General features: G+C 37.5%; 1 protein-coding gene across 1 annotated transcript in view; it reads right to left on the reverse strand.

Moving 5' to 3' along the window:
* LOC114388408 (187-kDa microtubule-associated protein AIR9-like) overlaps positions 1-18,872 on the reverse strand; it is a 57,269-nt gene that overhangs the window by 21,317 nt on the left and 17,080 nt on the right. The window contains exons 12-16 of the mRNA XM_028348887.1: positions 6,585-6,705; positions 6,270-6,445; positions 908-1,043; positions 576-676; positions 453-500 (exon numbers count right to left, since the gene is read on the reverse strand). Of these exons, the coding sequence (XP_028204688.1) occupies positions 453-500; positions 576-676; positions 908-1,043; positions 6,270-6,445; positions 6,585-6,705 (582 nt within the window). The remainder of the gene's footprint in view (positions 1-452; positions 501-575; positions 677-907; positions 1,044-6,269; positions 6,446-6,584; positions 6,706-18,872) is intronic.

The following is an 18,872-nucleotide window of genomic DNA, read 5'->3' on the forward strand; positions in this document are numbered from 1 at the left end:
ATAACTCAAACCTATCAGAGTAACAGTAGCATTAGATTGTCCAGAGCCAACAATCACACATTAATTGAAGATGAGTGTCAAAGACTAACTCTCCCAATGGCTTAAATTAATACGTGGAGGCTCGGGATGGTTTTATAAATCCATTACACCCCATCATGTGAGAGTTGATTGTGCTTGATACGTTGACAATCCATAGGCTCTTTGCACGTTGTATAGATATTTAAGATTGAGTCAACAAGGAATGACCTCCTGACTACTGTACACAGAAGCTTTCATATAATTCCGAAGGCCAATTCTCCTAAAAGCTTAGGAGAATTGGTATATGACAACGAACTTAATACCATTCTGAGACCAAAAAATGGCACCAGCTACTAGTAAAACATTATGTAATGGCACTGACAGAAAAAACAGAACCAAAGTACAGGAGACATTGCTAATACTCATCAAGGTACCTTGTTTCACAACAGGAGACATTACTGAGATAGATTTTCCTTCCTGACCTGAAAGATACACCATTATATTACAAAAACACACCACAAGTATTTGGAAAAGATTCATCAAGTCTGGATGCTAACCTTCAAAGTTAATGGGTATGTACACAAAAGCTAAACAACAACCAACATCTTCTTTGGTCAAGGTATACTCAGATGTACCCGCTGACACTAACAAAAAACCTCTGCAGAGATTTGTCACAATTAAACAAGAGAAAAGAGCTTAGTAAAGAACAATAAGGGACTAAAGAAAATAAAATTATAAACTAAATAAAAGAAGAAAGGATCCCCAAAGCATTGTAATAAATGCAACAACACACTTTCAAATATGCAAAAGCACAAATCAAAAGTTTAGAATAAGAGAATTTATTTTTTAACTTGATACTTCCATGCCCTTCAGTGAAGAGAATACTGACCCAGAATCCCTGTTTTCCCGCAACCATTCAAACTTGCTAGGACCTTCCCTTCCACCAAAATAATCACCAACTCCTTTAATGGTACTTCCCTCAACAGCATCTCCAACTATTTTCACATTACTGACAGAAGGAGGAGCTGCCATATGAGAAAAATATGACAATCAGAAAGCAATTAGACAGTACCATGAGAATTGTGAGGTTCAAGAATATTAGTGACTCCATGATCTCACTTATCTATTTTTGAATCATTGCCAACTTTATACTTCCCTGTCATATAATTAATCCGTTCAGTTTGGACTATGAGCAATTTTTTATTTATATTCCCCAATTTATTTTCAACTCAATTAACTCTCTAGTTTAAAAATTAATGCAATTCAATCCCTTAAGTCAATTTTCTTTTACCTAAAACACTCCAACTCTCATTTTGTATGCTACATCAGGTTTAAGAACTTTAACAACTTTCCACTCCATTGGTGCAATTATCTAAGAACTTAAAATGGGCCTCAAATTATCACACAAAATGATTTTTCAATCATAACTCATAAGAACCTGTTGTTTATATAAGAATTGGTTCTTACAGCAGGAAGCCGTGTCAGCCCCCACCAATAGTGATTCTCAGTATCAACAGATTCTTAAACTTAACAACCTAACAAGAACTGCCATTGAAGATGCTCTAATGTAATAATAATCAAACCAAAGAGGAAGTAACTCGAGCCTGTAGCAGAAGAGCCAAACATGTTAAATGAAGGTATTGATCAGCAACATGTAAGTGAGTTCCAAGACAGAGGCCCAAAACACAGAGTCTCTGAAGCATATGACGAATTAAAAAGTATAGAAGAAAGCAATTCCCAAGTCATGGAAGAAGCCAAACAGCAATGGCACCTTGCAAAAATTATAGGCATACAGGCTGATATAGAACAAGATGAAGGTATTCACAGCTTTGCTAATATGGAGTCTCGGGACAGGAAAGAAGCTATGGAGCTGGGGAATAGGAATATTCATAGATGAATATCCTTTCCTACAACATTAGAGGGTTGGGTAGAGGCATTAAATGGGCCTCTATCAGGAATTTGGTGGGGAAATTCAAAATTGATCTTCTCTGTCTTCAAGAAACTAAGAGGGAAGCTATGGATAAAGCTTGCTGCCAATCTCTGTGGGGTCAACCTGATGTGGCTTGGGAATGGCAGCCTGCTGTGAATGCTGCTGGGGGGCTTCTTTTTGCTTGGAATAATAATACCTTTCAGGTTGACTTTCGTTTTTCTGACAAGGATTTCATTATGCTAGGTGGAGTCTGGCTGCCTAAAATGCAAAGGGTGGTTGTGGTTAATATTTATGCACCTTGTGGCCTTCTGGGAAAGAGACAGTTCTGGCAGAATCTAAGGAGTAAAAAGATCCAATCCCAAGACACATGTTGGTGTCTTGTAGGGGATTTCAATTGTATTAGGCACCCTTTAGAAAGAATGGGGAGTAATCACAGCAGTTCTAATACCAGCACTATAGCTGAATTTAATGATTGGATTGCTGAGTTGGAGGTTGATGATATACCTTGCATGGGAAAGCCTTTTACTTGGGTTAGGCCAAATGGAACCTATAAAAGCAAGCTTGATAGAGTGTTGGTCACTGATGGGTGGTTAGCTAAATGGCCAAATAGTTCTCAATTTAATTTGGAGAGAAACTACTCTGACCATTGCCCTATTATTTTGAAATCTAAGAGTATCGACTGGGGCCCTAAGCCCTTTAAGGTTTATGATGCTTGGCTAAAGATCAAGGAGTACCAGAAGGTGGTGAGGGATTGCTGGTCTGCCAATCAGCCCATTGGATGGGGTGGATTTGTTTTAAAAAACAAGCTCAAGATCCTCAAAGCTAGATTGAAATTGTGGAGTAAAGAGAATACAGCAGACTTGTGTAACAAGATGAAGCAACTTCAGCAGAATCTGAATGACCTGGACTATGTCATCCCAGCCTTCTGTCCAACAAGTCCAGCAGCTGAAGAAACTTCAAGCTGAGCTTTGGGAAAAGGCTAACCTCTATGAATCCACCATGAGACAGAAGTCTAGAAGCAAATGGATTAAGGAGGGGGACAACAACAGCATGTATTTTCACAAGTTAATCAACCACAGCAGGAGGAGAAATACCTTGAGAGGGTTGATGATTGATGACTCTTGGGTTGAAGATCCTAACCTCATTAAGGCTGAAATCTTACAGCATTTTCAGAGTAGATTCCATGAATCCCAGCTTCATAGACCTACCCTGGATGGGGTCTCCTTCAATGCTTTAACTCTTATTCAGAGGGATATTTTGGTTGAACCTTTTAAAGAAGAGGAGGTGAGATGTGCTGTGTGGAGCTGTGGGAATGATAAAAGTCCGGGGCCAGACGGGTTCAATTTCAAATTTATTAAGCATTTTTGGAAGGAACTAAAACCTGAATTTCTTAGGTTTATTGCAGAATTCTTTGTTAATGCTTCTTTCCCTAAAGGAAGTAACTCCTCCTTTATTGCTCTTATACCTAAGCTAAAGGATCCCCAGGTTATTAGTGATTTCAGGCCTATCTCCCTCATAGGCTACATCTACAAAGTTATTGCTAAAATACTGGCTAACAGGCTGAGAAAGGTATTGCTAAAATGCTGGCTAACAGGCTGAGAAAGGTCATGCCTCAGCTTATTGATGAAAGGCAGTCAGCTTTTGTTAAAGGGAGACAATTGTTGCATGGAGTTTTGGTGGCTAATGAAGTGGTTGAGGAGGCTAGGAGGTCTAAGAGGTCTTGCATGGTTTTCAAAGTGGACTTTGAGAAGGCCTATGACTCCGTGTCTTGGCAATTTCTTTTTTACATGATGAGAAGAATGGGATTTCATGAGAGATGGATAAGGTGGATCAGGCGCTGTCTCACCTCAGCTACTATGTCTATCCTTGTGAGTGGCAGCCCCACTACTGAATTCAAGCCTCAAAGAGGGTTGAGACAAGGGGATCCATTGGCCCCTCTCCTATTTGATTTAGTGGCTAAAGGCTTGACAGGTTTGATGAGAGAAGCGGTATCAAAACACTGCTTTACAAGTTTCTTGGTGGGGAGCAATAAGGTGCCTGTGGACGTTCTTCAATATGTTGATGATACTACATTCTTTGGAGAAGCATCCATGGACAATGTCAAAGCTGTGAAGGTTATTCTCAGGAGTTTTGAGAGGGTCTCTGGATTGAGAATTAATTTTGCTAAGAGCAAATTTGGAGCTATAGGTCAGTCTGAGGAGTGGTGCCTTCATGCTGCAGATTACCTCAATTGTGCTCTGCTCCAATTTCCTTTCTGCTATTTAGGTATTCCTATTGGAGTTAACCCCAAAAGAAAGGTGGTGTGGGATCCTATAATTAGGAAATTTGAGGCTAGGCTGAACAGGTGGAATCAGAGAAACATCTCCATGGCTGGCAGACTCACTCTTATTAATGTTGTCCTAACAGCATTACCTCTGTTCTACTTGTCTTTTTTTCAGGGACCCTAAAGCAGTGATCAATAGGTTATCTGTCATTCAAAGACTTTTTCTTTGGCGTGGTAACCGAGAAGGGAAGAAGATTGCCTGGGTATCTTGGAGACAATGTTGTGCTTCTAGAGATGTGGGAGGTCTGGGGATCTAAGATCTTAACATCCTAAATAATGCTCTCCTAATCAAGTGGAAATGACTGATGTTTCATCAACCACACCAGCTTTGGAATAGGATTTTGATCTCTAAATATAAAGGCTGGAGAGGATTGGATCAGGGGCCTCAAAAATATTATTTTTCTCCCTGGTGGGCTGACCTAAGGGCTATTAATCAACACCAGAATATGATTGCTACCTCTAATCAATTCTGCTGGAAGGTGGGTAGGGGTGACCAAATTCTGTTTTGGGAAGATGCTTTGGCTGATGATGGGATTCCCCTCAAAGACCAATTTCCAGAATTATACCGAATTTCCTCCCAAAAAAACCTCATTATGGCTGATATGGGATCCTTCTCCGAAAGTGGGTGGGAATGGAATCTCCTTTGGAGAAGAACCTGTTTGATAATGAGATGGGAATAGCTTCAAAATTCATTGACCAAATCTCAGCAATCAGGTTAAATAGCAACTTGAAGGACACCTGGGTTTGGAGAGCTGACATTAATCGAATCTTCTCTACCAAATCTGCTTACCAAGTTTTAAAAGATGAGCAGCCTTCTGAAGTTCAGTATTTGGCATTCCATCAACTCTGGGATATTAAAATCCCTCCGAGAGCCTTGTCCTTTGCATGAAGATTGTTATGGGATAGACTTCCTACTAAGGATAACCTAGCTAGGAGACAAATTCAAACAGACAGTGACCTTTGTCCATTCTGCCACAGCAAGCCTGAGTCTGCATCCCATTTTTATTTTTTTTTTTGGTCAGCAAAGATAATATATTATATATAGGAGTACCAGAGGTACTGAAATACATAAGGGGGGTAACCATGGTAATGGTTCCATAATCAGACAAAATAGTCTGAAAAGGAACCACTCTATAGAACCCAAAGAAAAACATAAGTAATAGCTAAAGTAAACCTCTAGTAGTACAAAAAAATTGTCTAATATTGCTGGACCAGTAATTAAAATGTTCTGTGAAGCCTTTCTCATAATTCCTAAGCCAGGTCCAAAGAATGAAAATTGCATCTTCAAACACTTTGTTTGCATCGAAAGATGCATTAGAGAACACTATGCTATTCCTTGTCTTCCAAATGGACCAGGTTAGGGCCAGCCACCAGCCCCTGTGGTGGGAATTCTTATCCTGGGCGAAGGAAGTCAGAATCATCCATTGTAGACCAATGGATAATTTCCTCCAGCATTCACCTACTGCAGGAACATTGGCTACTGATAGAAGATGGAAAATCCGGTGGTTGGCAGCTACAAACTCAATCTGGAAGCTCAGAAATGATATGATCTTCCATAGTCAATCCTTTGATATTTCTAAGCTGGCAGATAGTACTCTTTTCCTTATGTGGACCTGGTTGAAGGGGTGGGAAAGGGATTTCAATGTCCCTTTTCTTCATCGGTCCTCAGCAATGCCATTAGCTTTTAATTAATGCTTCTAGGAAGGGCAGGGTTTGTGGTTTGTTATTGTGATGGTTGTTTGTTTGTTTTGTTCCTTCAGAAGTCAAACTTTCTTTGTATCATGTAGTACCACTGGTACTTTTATTCATTAATATAAATTATCTTTGCAGTTCAAAAAAAAACAATAAGAAATCATAATTATTATTGACCATATATTCTAACAAGAGCTAAATCTGTTAATGAATCTAGATTAGTATTTTGGCAAAGGCTACCAAGCATATTCTAAACAGACCTACATGAAAAGCAAAGAACACAAAAATAAAAAAAGCAATCCTTACCAGCTTTTACAAAATCTGTATATTTGTATTGAGGTTCTCCTTTAGCACCTTCTTCTGTTACTGGCGTGAACATGAAAACTAAACTTGAATCAACATCATCAATGGTTAACTGATATTCTTCATCTTCTGCCCCAACAATGACCACAGGACTGCTATTCCACTTCCTCCGTAACCAACTAAAGCAAGAAACAAAACAAGATAAATGGAATAGTTGCATCACACCATTTTTATAAGGAAAAATATTTTGTACATAGTCTTATGGTATACAAATGATACAAACAGACACATGTACAAATACAAGAAATGTAATCTCACCTAGCAACACCTTTTCCTGGAGTTCCACCGCACCATGCAACCTTAGCACAACCCCTAATGATACTTCCTTCTACCAGTTCCCCATACACTTCAAGATTTACAACCTTCGGAATTCCATTCCCTGGAGAAAATAGAAGTGCAAAATTATTCATGATGCATGAAGAATGTACATATTAAGAAATTATTAAAAGAACAGGACATTGATATGGAACCCTGAAATCAGGAAGTTCCTTGTTCTTTGAGTCTTTGACCAGTAAGAACGACACATCAGTCAACAATAATTCAATAAACTTTGAACAGTGTAATAGAATACATCATAAATTAATAGACAGCTCATATTTTCTCTGCATTTAATGATAGGGAAATTAATTAGGAAATCACACACTTAATACAAGTAGGATAGATACAATGGAGAAAAGCATCAGGATTATTTGTGATCACAATGTACATACCAAGCTCAAAGGCAAGTTTGATTGTACAGCTATATGTCTACTACACTCTATGGTAGGCAATGTTGTTGGGCTTTGAAGGAGCAATGTGAGAAAGAGGTAGCAATAACAAAAATTAGTGTTAAGAAGGATGTGTAGAGAGTAGACACGAGAAAGGACAAGATATGACATGATTGTAAACGAGATCTTGGTATAACACCAATTGAGGGAAAGATGACAAAAAATTAGTTAAGGTGGTCTGGACCATAGAAAAAAGGCCACTAGAAGCACTAGTGAGAAAAACATATTGCATGGTTTTTAGTCTTGTGAAAAGAGAGGAGACCAAGAACAATAGGAAACTTATTACAGATCTCATAATAAATAATATCTCTAAAGATTTGGTCTTTACCAAGCCAAATGTCATTCTGTGATTCATGCAACCAACTTAATATAGTGGAGAAAGGGTTTTGTTGATGTATATTTTTCTATACATTAAATTTTGATACATAAACAATGTAGTGTTTCACACTACCAATTTTTAAAATATTTTACCAAAAGTAAAAAATTATGGTTGCTACAATGAGCCTTCTAATCTATCTGCTCCCTTTTAGTCTCTACTATTTCTCATGTCATATAACCTCCCCACTTCACCTCTTATTTCAACTCTTGCTTCCTCTCCATCCCTTTCTGTCTTACCCCTGCTCAATACCAATCCACTCCAACTCATCTAACTCCTCTAAGGTAGTATTTTGATAACGGATTTCATATTTAAGGAATTTAAAATGCATGGAAATTTAATTATTTCAATTAAGTTCTTTCATTTTTAAAATAATTAATTTGAATACATCAATTTAAATTTCCTATATTTAAAATTATTTGTTTATATAAAATATTTTAATTTACATCATTTGTAAATATTAAAAAAGATCTCTTTTATTATCCAATTGCAATCATACATGTTGGAAAGCCACCTTAATTGTGGTCCCCCTTAGCTCACCTTAGTTGTTGGAGGTAGACCTAGGCATAATGGGGGTGTTGGAAATCTCACATCGATTAGTGATACGGTCGAGTTATAAGTAGGTCTCACCTTCTTACATGACCTTATTACATCCACAGCTTCTCTGAATTTTTCAATACCCTTGCATGTGCTCTTTAAACAATTCCCTGATTACAGTTTTCTAAAAACATTTGTTGTTCTTGTTTTCCCTTACTCAGACCCTATAATAATCACAAACTGGACTTTAGGTCTCATGAGTGTCTCTTCTTGGGTTATTCTACTTCCCATCAGGGATACAAATGTCTTTCCCCTTCTGGTAGGATCTTTGTCTCTAAAGATATTGTATTATTTAATGAATTTAAATTTCCCTATGCTACTTTATTTGAGTCGCTTCTTCTCTTAATAAACTATCTTCATCCTCTTCCACTTATCAATTTCCATCCATACCAATCATAGCTACTAATCCTCAGCCTGATCAATCAGAATCTGCGGCTGTTCCTCTTCAGTCAGAAACTGATACTGCCCCTGTTTCAGTCAGTAACTGATGGTATATCAGATCAATCAGAAACTGATACTGTTCCTGTTCAGTCTTCTGATACTGAGCAAACAGATTCACCAGTGACTGATAATGCTGTCATACCCTATCTTTCTGTTCCTTCATCATCAAACATTAATACAACAGAACCTTCATCTTCAAACACTCCCCCTTCTCCACCTAGACCAGCCAATACTCGACCTATACGAACTAGATCCAAATCTAGTATTCACTTACCAAGAATAAATCCTTCCCTTCTTTTAACTCATTGTGAACCAAAGAGTGTGAAACTGGCCTTGACTGATCCAAATTGGCTTTCAGCCATGCAACTAGAATATGAGGCTTTGATGAAGAATCACACTTGGGATTCAGTGCCTCTTCCATCAAACAGAAAAGCTATTGGTTGTAAATGGGTTTTCAGGGTCAAGGAAAATGCAGATGGCTCTATCAATAAGTTTTAATCAAGTTCAAGGCTTTGATTTTTCAGAAACCTTTTCGCCAGTAGTGAAACCAGTCACTATTAGGCTTATTTTAACTCTAGCAATCAGAAATCAAGGGATTCTTGCTCAGCTAGATGTAAATAATGTCTTTCTTAATGACTTGCTTAATGAGACTGTCTACATGTCTCAACCCCCTGGTTTCCAACAATCAAATCCATCTTTTTTTTTTTTGGAAGGCAAAAGATATATATATTATTAATAATAGAAAAACTAGTACCAGTGGTACTAGAGATAGATACAAAGCACCAGAGTGCTGCCCTCCAAAAAACCCATCCTAAACCATGAGATTAAGGAAACCCAACAAATCTATCCAAAGAACTTCGAAATATTGGAAGACCAGTGGGTGAAGCTAGTATTGAAATCTTTATCTTTAGCCTTGAACCAGGACCAAAGAAGGTAAATGGCATGATCCATGACTTTATAGGGGTCGAATGGGCTTCCTTGGAAAATCAGATTGTTTCTATGGTGCCAAATAGAACTATTCAAGGCAATCCACCAACCACCCCTAATATCCTGATTTACAGGATCCCCAAAGCCTTCACAGAATTGAGTAAAGTGGCACTTTGGATGACTTGGCAGGGGGCCTACTACCCGGATCCATCTCATGGATTCCCACCATAAACCTTTTGTCAAATTACAATTGAAGAAAAGGTGAGCCACATCCTCCAGTGCAGTACCACACAAAGGACAGTTTTGGTCCTGGATATTAATGTCTCTTCTTAGGAGATTTTCCTTGGTGGGGAGTCTATTTTTAAGGAGTCTCCAACAGAAAACTGTTGCCCGAGGGGGAATTTTCAATTACCGAATAAAGCCTAGTATGGGCTCAAACAAGCCCCAAGACAGTGGTTTGAGAGGCTGCAATCTACTCTAATTCAGTTTGGTTTTGTGGCTAGTAAGTGTAACCCCTCTCTTTGTTTACAAGACTGCATCTCACTGTATATTTTAGTTTATGTGGATGATATCATCCTTACTCACAGTTCCACTCGGCTGATTCAGCACCTGACATCTCAGCTTAATTCTAAATTTTCTCTTAAACAACTTGGTCTGCTAGACTACTGTCTGGGAATTGAAGTTAAGACTCTTCCTAACAAGTCATTGCTCCTCACTCAGAGTAAATACAACAGAGATTTTTAGCATAAAACAAATATGGCAGAGGCTCAACTACTTCTTCTCCTATGGCTTCCAACTGCAAGCTCACTAAAACAAGCTCAGATCTCTTTTCTGATTCTACATTATACAGGTCTGTAGTGGGTTCTTTACAATATTTGATTATCACTAGGCTGAGATAAGCTACTCAGTCAACAAAGTTTGCCAATCCTTTAGATTCCCACTGGATTACAGTGAAAAGAATCCTAAGATACTTGAAAGGTACAGTGCTGCATGGTCTTCATCTTTATTAAAGATATGTTTTGTAATTAGGAAATATCCATAGCTGATTATTAGGGATTATATCATTATTAGGGAATATTATGTTTCCATATATTGTAAATCAATGTCACTATAAATAAAGGATCATTTGTATGATACAAACACACAATTACAGAAACCAATTCAATATTGATGTAAACCCATTTGCACAAGGGTTGAAGATGGATCTTCAAAGGTTTTTCTTTTTTTCTTTTTTATGAAATTTATTGAATGAGAGAGAAAGTGACGAGTTTATGGAGGGTTGAATGCAAGGTATTTGATTCAAAGTTTGAATGCGTTTGGATGAAAAATGAAGACGATAACAATGGTGTTCAAGTGAGATTAAAGAATGAAGGTTTAGAAAGATGAAGAAGGAGAACGAAGAAGGGGGTTGGAAGAATCACTCCTCCGGAATTGGTGTCACACACAAGGTGGTGTTCCTTGATAAACTAATTTCTTGAATCACTCAAGTAACTAAGGAGATTCACTCTCACACTTTAAAAGGTAATTAAAAACTCAAATTCAAGGTCTATCTCTTTATTAAAAAATGTGCAGCCTATAAATAGGAATGACATCAAGTTGGTTACACAAGTGAAATGATCACCAATAATAGCAATTGATGATGTCATTAAACCTAATTAAAACTAGAATTGATAACAACAATTGATGGTGTCAAATATGGTATCAGATTTTTAGAGTGATTTTCCCTTTTTTCCTTTCTGCCGCAGCCCCACCTTTTCGCGTGGTAGTGACATTGAATACCACATCCTCCACTACGTCCACCACCACTACATCCTCCACAGTGAAAGGAGTAAGAGACAAGGGCAAAGGAATTCCCAGTAGACATGGAAGAGGGTCCAACGATACGTGGAACAGAGAGACGCAACAACTACTCTTTCGTTTTCCTCCACCGTTGAAAATGTTTCTCTAGAGGTTCCACCTATTGTTCCAATGCCAACCGTTGCTCCTAATCCACCTCCATTGCAGGTCTACTATCGTCGGACACAGGCACCACTGACAACGCCACCTATTGATCCTCCAACATCATCTCCTACTACAAATGCCCTTCTACCACTGCTGCCTACACATAAATATCCCATTGCACTATGCAAAAGTATTTGGTTCACTCGTAATGATAATCCTAAGTATGCCTTTACTCTTAAATGTGACCATTTAACTCCTTCCTATTTCTCTTTCATCTCTTCTTTGGATTTTGTGCCTATACCTAAGTCTCAGGTGAAGCCATGGCTGACCACAATTGGCAACAGGGATGTTGGCAGAAATGGTTGCTTTGGATGCCAGCAACACATGGGAGCTCGTTCTCTTGCCTCCCAATAAATCCATTATTGGGTGTCGTTGGGTGTATATAATGAAGATCACAGCCGATGGCACAATTGATCACTACAAAGTTCGCCTGGTAGCTAAGGTCTATACTCAAATTTCTTGTCTTGATTATGGTGACACTTTTTCTCCTATGGCCAATATCACCTCTGTTCGTCTTTTTCTTGCTACAGCTGCCATCCGACATTGCTCTCTTCACCAGTTGGACATCAAAAATGTCTTCCTACATGGTGACTTGCAAGAAAAGGTGTACATGGATCAATCCCCTGATTTTACAGTTTCAAGCGACTCACGCCTTGTCTGTCGACTTCGACATTCTCTTTATGGCTTGAAGCAATCTCCTCGTGCCTGGTTTGGTTGTTTCAGCTCCACTCTGCTAGAGTTTGGTATGACTCATTGTTAAGTTGATCACTTGGTATTTTCCCTCCATTCACCATCTAGCATGTGCATCTCTAGTTGTATATGTCGATGGAATCTTCATCACTGGTGATGAATCTGATGACATTCTCTGCCACAAGTTTCACCTCCACAGTCAATTTCAAACCAAGAACTTAGGTCCGCTCAGGTACTTCCTCGGAATCAAAGTTGTCCAATCCTCATCTGGCATAGTCATTTCTCAACAGAAGTATGTTGTAGACATTCTAATCAAGACCAGTATGCTTGATTGTCGTTCGAGCAACACTCCTATGGATCCTAATGTGAAGCTTCTTCAGAGTCAAAGGGAGCCATTGAAAGACCCCAAAAGATATTGTCGTCTAGTCAGCAAACTTAATTACCTCACTATCACTAAACCAGATATCACATTTGCAGTTAGTGTGGTTAGCCAATTCCTAAAGGAACCATGTGAGTCATTGGAATGTTCCCATACGTATCCTTTGATATCTCGAGAATGCACTAGGTTACGGATTAATATTTGAAGATAAAGGCAATGTCAAAATTGTTTGCTATTCTTATGCTGATTGGCCAGGATCACCATCAGATAGGAAGTCCACTTCTAGATATTGTGTTCTCATTGGAGAAAACATGATCTCCTGGAGAAGCAATAAGCAAAAAGGCTAAATCTAGTGTTGAAGCCATGTACCATGCTATGGCAATATCTGCATGTGAGATTACATGGCTCAGGCAGCATCTCCAACAGTTAAAATTTGGAGACACTCAATACTAAACTAATATGTGACAATCAAGTTGTTATTCACATTGCGTCAAATCCGATCTTCCATGAACAGACTAAACACAAAGATTGACTGTCACTTTGTGAGAGAAGGTGCTTTCAGGAGAAAGCATCACCGACTTTATGAGCTCTAGTGACCAACTTGCAGATATGTTCACTAAATCCCTCAAGGGTTCTTGTGTTGACAACATTTGTAACAAGTTTGGATCATATGCATATGCTCCAGCTTGAGGGGGAGTACTAAAGATATGTTTTGTAATTAGGAAATATCAGTAACTGATTATTAGGGATTATATCATTATTAGCAAATATTATGTTTCCATATATTGTAAGGTTTCGACATTTTGTTCAATTTTGTGATGATTTTGGGACAAACATAAATCAGAGTAGATGGAGTGCTTGGTGGGTTGCCCTAACTAGCACTATATGGCAGCACAGGAATCTTTTGATATTTCAAGAAAAACCTTTTGACTCATATAAAGTCATGGACGAGGCTTTGTACTTACTTTGGTCTTGGCTTAAATCTAAAGAGAAAGGTTTCGACATTAGTTTTAACCACTGGTCTTCCAACATATCGGAATCCTTTGGTTAAGCTAAGTCGGATTGCCTTTTATCGGGTTAGCTTGGGGTTTTTTGGAGGGCAGCACCAGAGGTGCTTGTATGTCTGTTTTTCAGTACCACTTGTACTGCTTTGATCAGATTAATAATATATATATATTTTGTGCCTTCCAAAAAAAATATATTGTAAATCAATCTCACCGTAAATAAAGGATCATTTGTGTGATACAATCACAATTACTGAAACCCATTCTACAATCTTAAACCTGCTGTTTTGGGACAACCATATCCTCTTAGAGCCTTATGTGATGCAGATTGGGCTTCTGATATCGAAGACAGAAGATCTACTTTTGGTTCAACTATCCACTTTGGTCCTAATCTCATATCATGGCGGTCCCAAAAGCAGCAAGTTGTTGCAAGGTCTAGTACAAAGGCAGAATATCAAAGTTTAGCCCAGACTACTACAAAAATATCTTGGATTGAGACTCTTATGACTGAATTGAAAGTTTCCTTCAGCATACCCATGATCTTCTGTGATAATCAGAGTGCAGTTGCTATAGCTCACAATCATGTCCTTCATGCACGAACCAAGCATATGGAAATCGATATCTTCTTTATTAGGGAAAAAGTTTCGACCATGGTAGTCAAAATCAAGATTTTACTCAAGATTGGGAAAGGGAGTATGGATCATAAATCGAAGGATCGTAACATGAATTGTAAGATCCTACAAAATTTATGAAATTTATATATATCACATATAATCATATTGTTAAGAAATCCCACATCACCTGTCTCAGTTCTAGGGATGCAGCTTATATATCTATTGAACCACTTCACTTAGTGTCAATTGGTTTTAATTTGAAATCTAACATGGAATCAGAGCCTATAGCCCATCTTAGTTCTTGCCTATTCTAGTAGGCTATCCTGTATTGGAAGGCCTCTATGAAGGAGAGGGGTGTTATCCAACATCCCATTTTTCGTAAAATATATTTGATTTATTCATTTGATAGAGAATAAAATAAAGTTTATTTTTTATAAAATGATAAAAATAAATAATAGAATAAATGATAGGCTGAGTACCATAGCTATAAATAGAGACATGTGAGATCAATTTTCAAACTGATGATAGTTTCTACACCTCATCTTCACGTCAATTTCGTTTTCTCTTTTTCCCTCCCAAAACCCTCTCTTTTTCCCGCAGACCACCAAACCTATCTCAGAAAAATGACGATCCCGGACTCGTTCACCGTTGGATCATTGTGAAATCTAAGCATCATGTTCACAACTCAATTTTGAGCATTCTCACTGTTGGGAATTACAAACAGATGTCGGACCTAAGAAAAAAACCCTTTTTATCACAACTTTTTCTTTTCCTGCAGAAACCCAAAACTATCTCAGTAAAACTACGATCCCGGATTCGTTAACTGTTGGATTGTTGTAAAATTTTAATGTGGTTCGAGATTCAATTCCACACACCTTCACCTTTGGGATTTGCAAAATAATATCCATGGAAAGAGGAAACAGTATCGCACGAAAACAGTACAAAATGAGAGCTTCAATCTCTTCTCATCTCTAACGTTTGAGAACTCTATCAAAGCAATCAAAGGGAAAAATTGAGGAATTTCAGGAAATTGCTAGAGGTGCCGCTATCGCTGTCGGAACACACATAAACCCGCTTAGAGGTAAGGAATGAGTTTATCGCAATTGGGGATTAGAATACACATGTGTAGGGATCCCCTTAGAGGATTAAATTGGGTTTATTTTGGAATGTTTATTGAATTATAATTTTTTCCTTTATGAATATAAATACAATATTGATGTCTTGATACAAATTGGTTGATAAAATTGAGTGTTATTGGTGTTTTTATTTTTATACCTATGATTTAGATTAATTGATTTTAATATAATTGTGTAAAATTATTTAAGGGCTTATACTCATGTTGTGATAAACCTTTTGTACAAATTGTTATATTGAAATTATGAAATGGTGATTCAAATTATAAATATGTGATAAATTGAATCTATGATGAATGGTGAAATACATGTGTATTGAGATGTGTGTATTGAGTTGTGAGCTATGAATTGTGTAATCACACAATTGTAAGATCATTTAAAGGCGACGAGTATTGTGATAGAATCCATTGTGGGAATCCGATAAGTTAAAATAATTTTGATAACAATTGAGTGGTTGTGTGTATTGCATGGTTCATAGATAAGTGTATATGATTCATGAAATATGATAACGTGTTAAATTGATATTATACCATTGTAATTGAGATCGAGTGTATGTGATAAATTGAGTATGCATGTGATTGAGATGTTGTGTGCATTGAATTATGAACTATGAATTGTACAATCACACGACTATAAAACCCTTTAAGGACGACGAGTTAATGCTAAGTCCCTTTAAGGGCGACGAGTTAAAACTATTTTGATGACAATTAAAGAGTCATGTGTTTTATACTGTTCATAGATAGAGTCTGTGTGTTAAAATATTTTCTAAGTTGAACCTGAATCATGAGGGAGAGGCCCTGACGGACTCTTTGGAATGTAAGCCTTGGGAGTAAATACACCTAGTTTGAGTGCTCCTTTAAGCCTATGTTGATCCCATATGGTTGAAACATTCTCACAAATCAGCGTGATCCTAACTAATCTCCCTATGATTTTACTTAGTGAGAGTGGCCTAACTTACTAGTGTGTAGTTTATCTTGTCATGTACTCTTAGGCGCCCAACGTGATTTTTCACTGACATGATATCACATTACATATAGAACTAAGTCTTAGTGTATATGTTGTATAACACTTGTGTATTGATTGATATTGATTGAGTTGATGACATTGTGTTTTAATCCTTGAGTATGTGAATGTTGTGAAAATGAATGAAATGTGTTGTGTTGTGATTTGATGTTGGGCGACAAGATGGTGAAATGACGTAAGCTATGTTTAAGTAAGTTTTGTTTTGTTTATATGATATTTATACCTACATGTTATCTTGTTTCTCACTATTAGTTAGGAATGTGATAACTCACTCTCTGTGTGTTGTTTGTATTTGAATCATGTGATGATCTTGAACTTTGTGTTCGGGAGAGCAGATGACTAGATGAATTGCTTTAAAAAATCTTGTGCTGAAGGACATCGGAACACAATGCTCTGATAGAATATGACATTGGGGGCATAAGTTTCTATATTAATTGCATGATGTTAGTTTATTTTATTTTACCTCACTGATTTAGCAAAACATTTTTTTTGTAAATTTTGACGGCCTTGTTTGGAGTCGAATATATTTTATTAAGTTTTATTTGGTAATAGTGAAATGAATGTGAACCTTTTATCCACATGAATTTATTTACCAATATATTTTTTATATATTTTATTTATTTACATATATCTCGAAGTAGAGAGTGTCACACGCATGTTGAAAGAGATGAAAGGGAGTGTTGAAAGAGATGAGAGGGACACTGAAAGTGGTGAGAGGGAGTGAACAGAAAAAGAAAAGAGAGAATTGGGGATAGGATAACGTTTAATGAAAGAGAACAAAGGGGAATTGAAGCTATGAATGAAAGGACCATGGGAAGAATGAGGGTAGGAGTAATTTTGTTGATTGAAAGAGAGACTTAGATTTTGTAGTAGTGAGGAAATTATCACTCACACAGCTTAACTTTTATTACATTCAAACAACATATATATACAATGAGGGGAGAGACAACTTGACAAGACTTGACAAGACAAGACACTGTTGTCTTCTACACCAAGCTAAAACAGAGAAATCTACTCTAGAGATACACATAATTATAACCCATAAGACAAGACATTGTTGATTTCAAAAACTTTTAACTGAATTTGCAACGTTCCAATTGATTTTTAAAATGGTGTAATCGATTACAATATATTGATAATCAAATACCAATGTATTTGAATGTTGAAATTCAAGTTAAATTGTGAAGAGTCACATCTTTTCATAAAATGTTGTGTAATCGATTACATAATTTTGGTAATCGATTACCAGTAACAAGTTTTGAATAAAAAGTCAAGAGATGTAACTCTTCTAATGATTTTCAGGTTTTTCTCAAGGTTATAAATCTTCCAATGGTTTTCTTGACCAGACATAAAAAGTCTATAAAAACAAGATCTTAACTTGCATTTCAAGAACTTTTTCAACTGCAATCTCAGCTAAGTGTGTTAGTTAGAGTTAGTTAGTAGGTTAGTTATTGACAGCTGACTTTGAAAGAAGTGTAATAAGCCTTGTTTGATGTTCAAAGCTGACTTTGAAAGAGCACATGACTCGGTGTCCTGGGACTTCCTATCATATATGATGAGGAGATTGGGTTTTTGTGCCAAGTGGATTGGCTGGATTGAGGGTTGTCTTTGCTCAGCCTCGGTGTCTATTTTGGTCAATGACAGTCCAACTACATAATTTATCCCACAGAGGGGCCTTAGACAAGGTGACCCCCTAGCCCCGCTTCTCTTCAATATAGTGGCGAAAGGACTTACGGGTCTGATGAGGGAAGCTTTGGACAAAAGACTGTTTTCCAGCTTTATGGTGGGGAAAAATAATGAGTCAGTCAACATTCTGCAATACGCTGATGATACCATACTCTTTGGCGAAGCAAATATGCATAACGTGAAGACTATTAAGGCTGTCTTGAGAAGTTTTGAGCTGGTTTCAGGTCTAAAGATTAATTATGCCAAAAGCTGTGTTGGTGCAATTGGGAAATCAGAACTATGGCAGAGGGAGGCAGCTGATTATCTTAATTGCAACATGTTGTCCATGCCTTTTATGTATCTGGGTATCCCCATAGGGGCAAACCCGAGGCGTAGTGAGGTCTAGGATCCCATAGTTAGGAAATGTGAGAGAAAACTAGCCAGATGAAAAGAGAGACACATATCCTTTGGGGGGAGAGTCACACTCATCAATGCAATCCTAACCTCTGTCCCTATCTTTTTTTTTTGGAAGGCAAACATAGATATATATATTATTAATGATATCAGATCAGTACCAGAAGTACTGATAATTACACGTAATTACATGACACTAAGAGTGTCGCCTCCCAACCAAAACAAACCCTCCAAAAGTCACTACAAAGGATAAAACATCCAACCCAATACAGATATCCAGCTGATTTCTATGCTTCCATATAGAGTTAGTCAGAGCTACCCACCATCCATATCGACAAGATTGATTATGCCCTACTGCATAGCCCTCACAAAATTGAATAAAGTGTGCTGCTGGAGATGATGCAATGGGGCCAACCATCTGATTCCAGCTCATAGATTCCCACCACAGCCCTATGGTCATTTCACAATTGAAGAACAAGTGATCCACCTCCTCTTGAGCATTCCCACACAGAGGG

Source organism: Glycine soja, chromosome 15 (assembly GCF_004193775.1).
Source record: "Glycine soja cultivar W05 chromosome 15, ASM419377v2, whole genome shotgun sequence".
In the NCBI taxonomy this organism is placed as follows: domain Eukaryota; kingdom Viridiplantae; phylum Streptophyta; class Magnoliopsida; order Fabales; family Fabaceae; genus Glycine; species Glycine soja.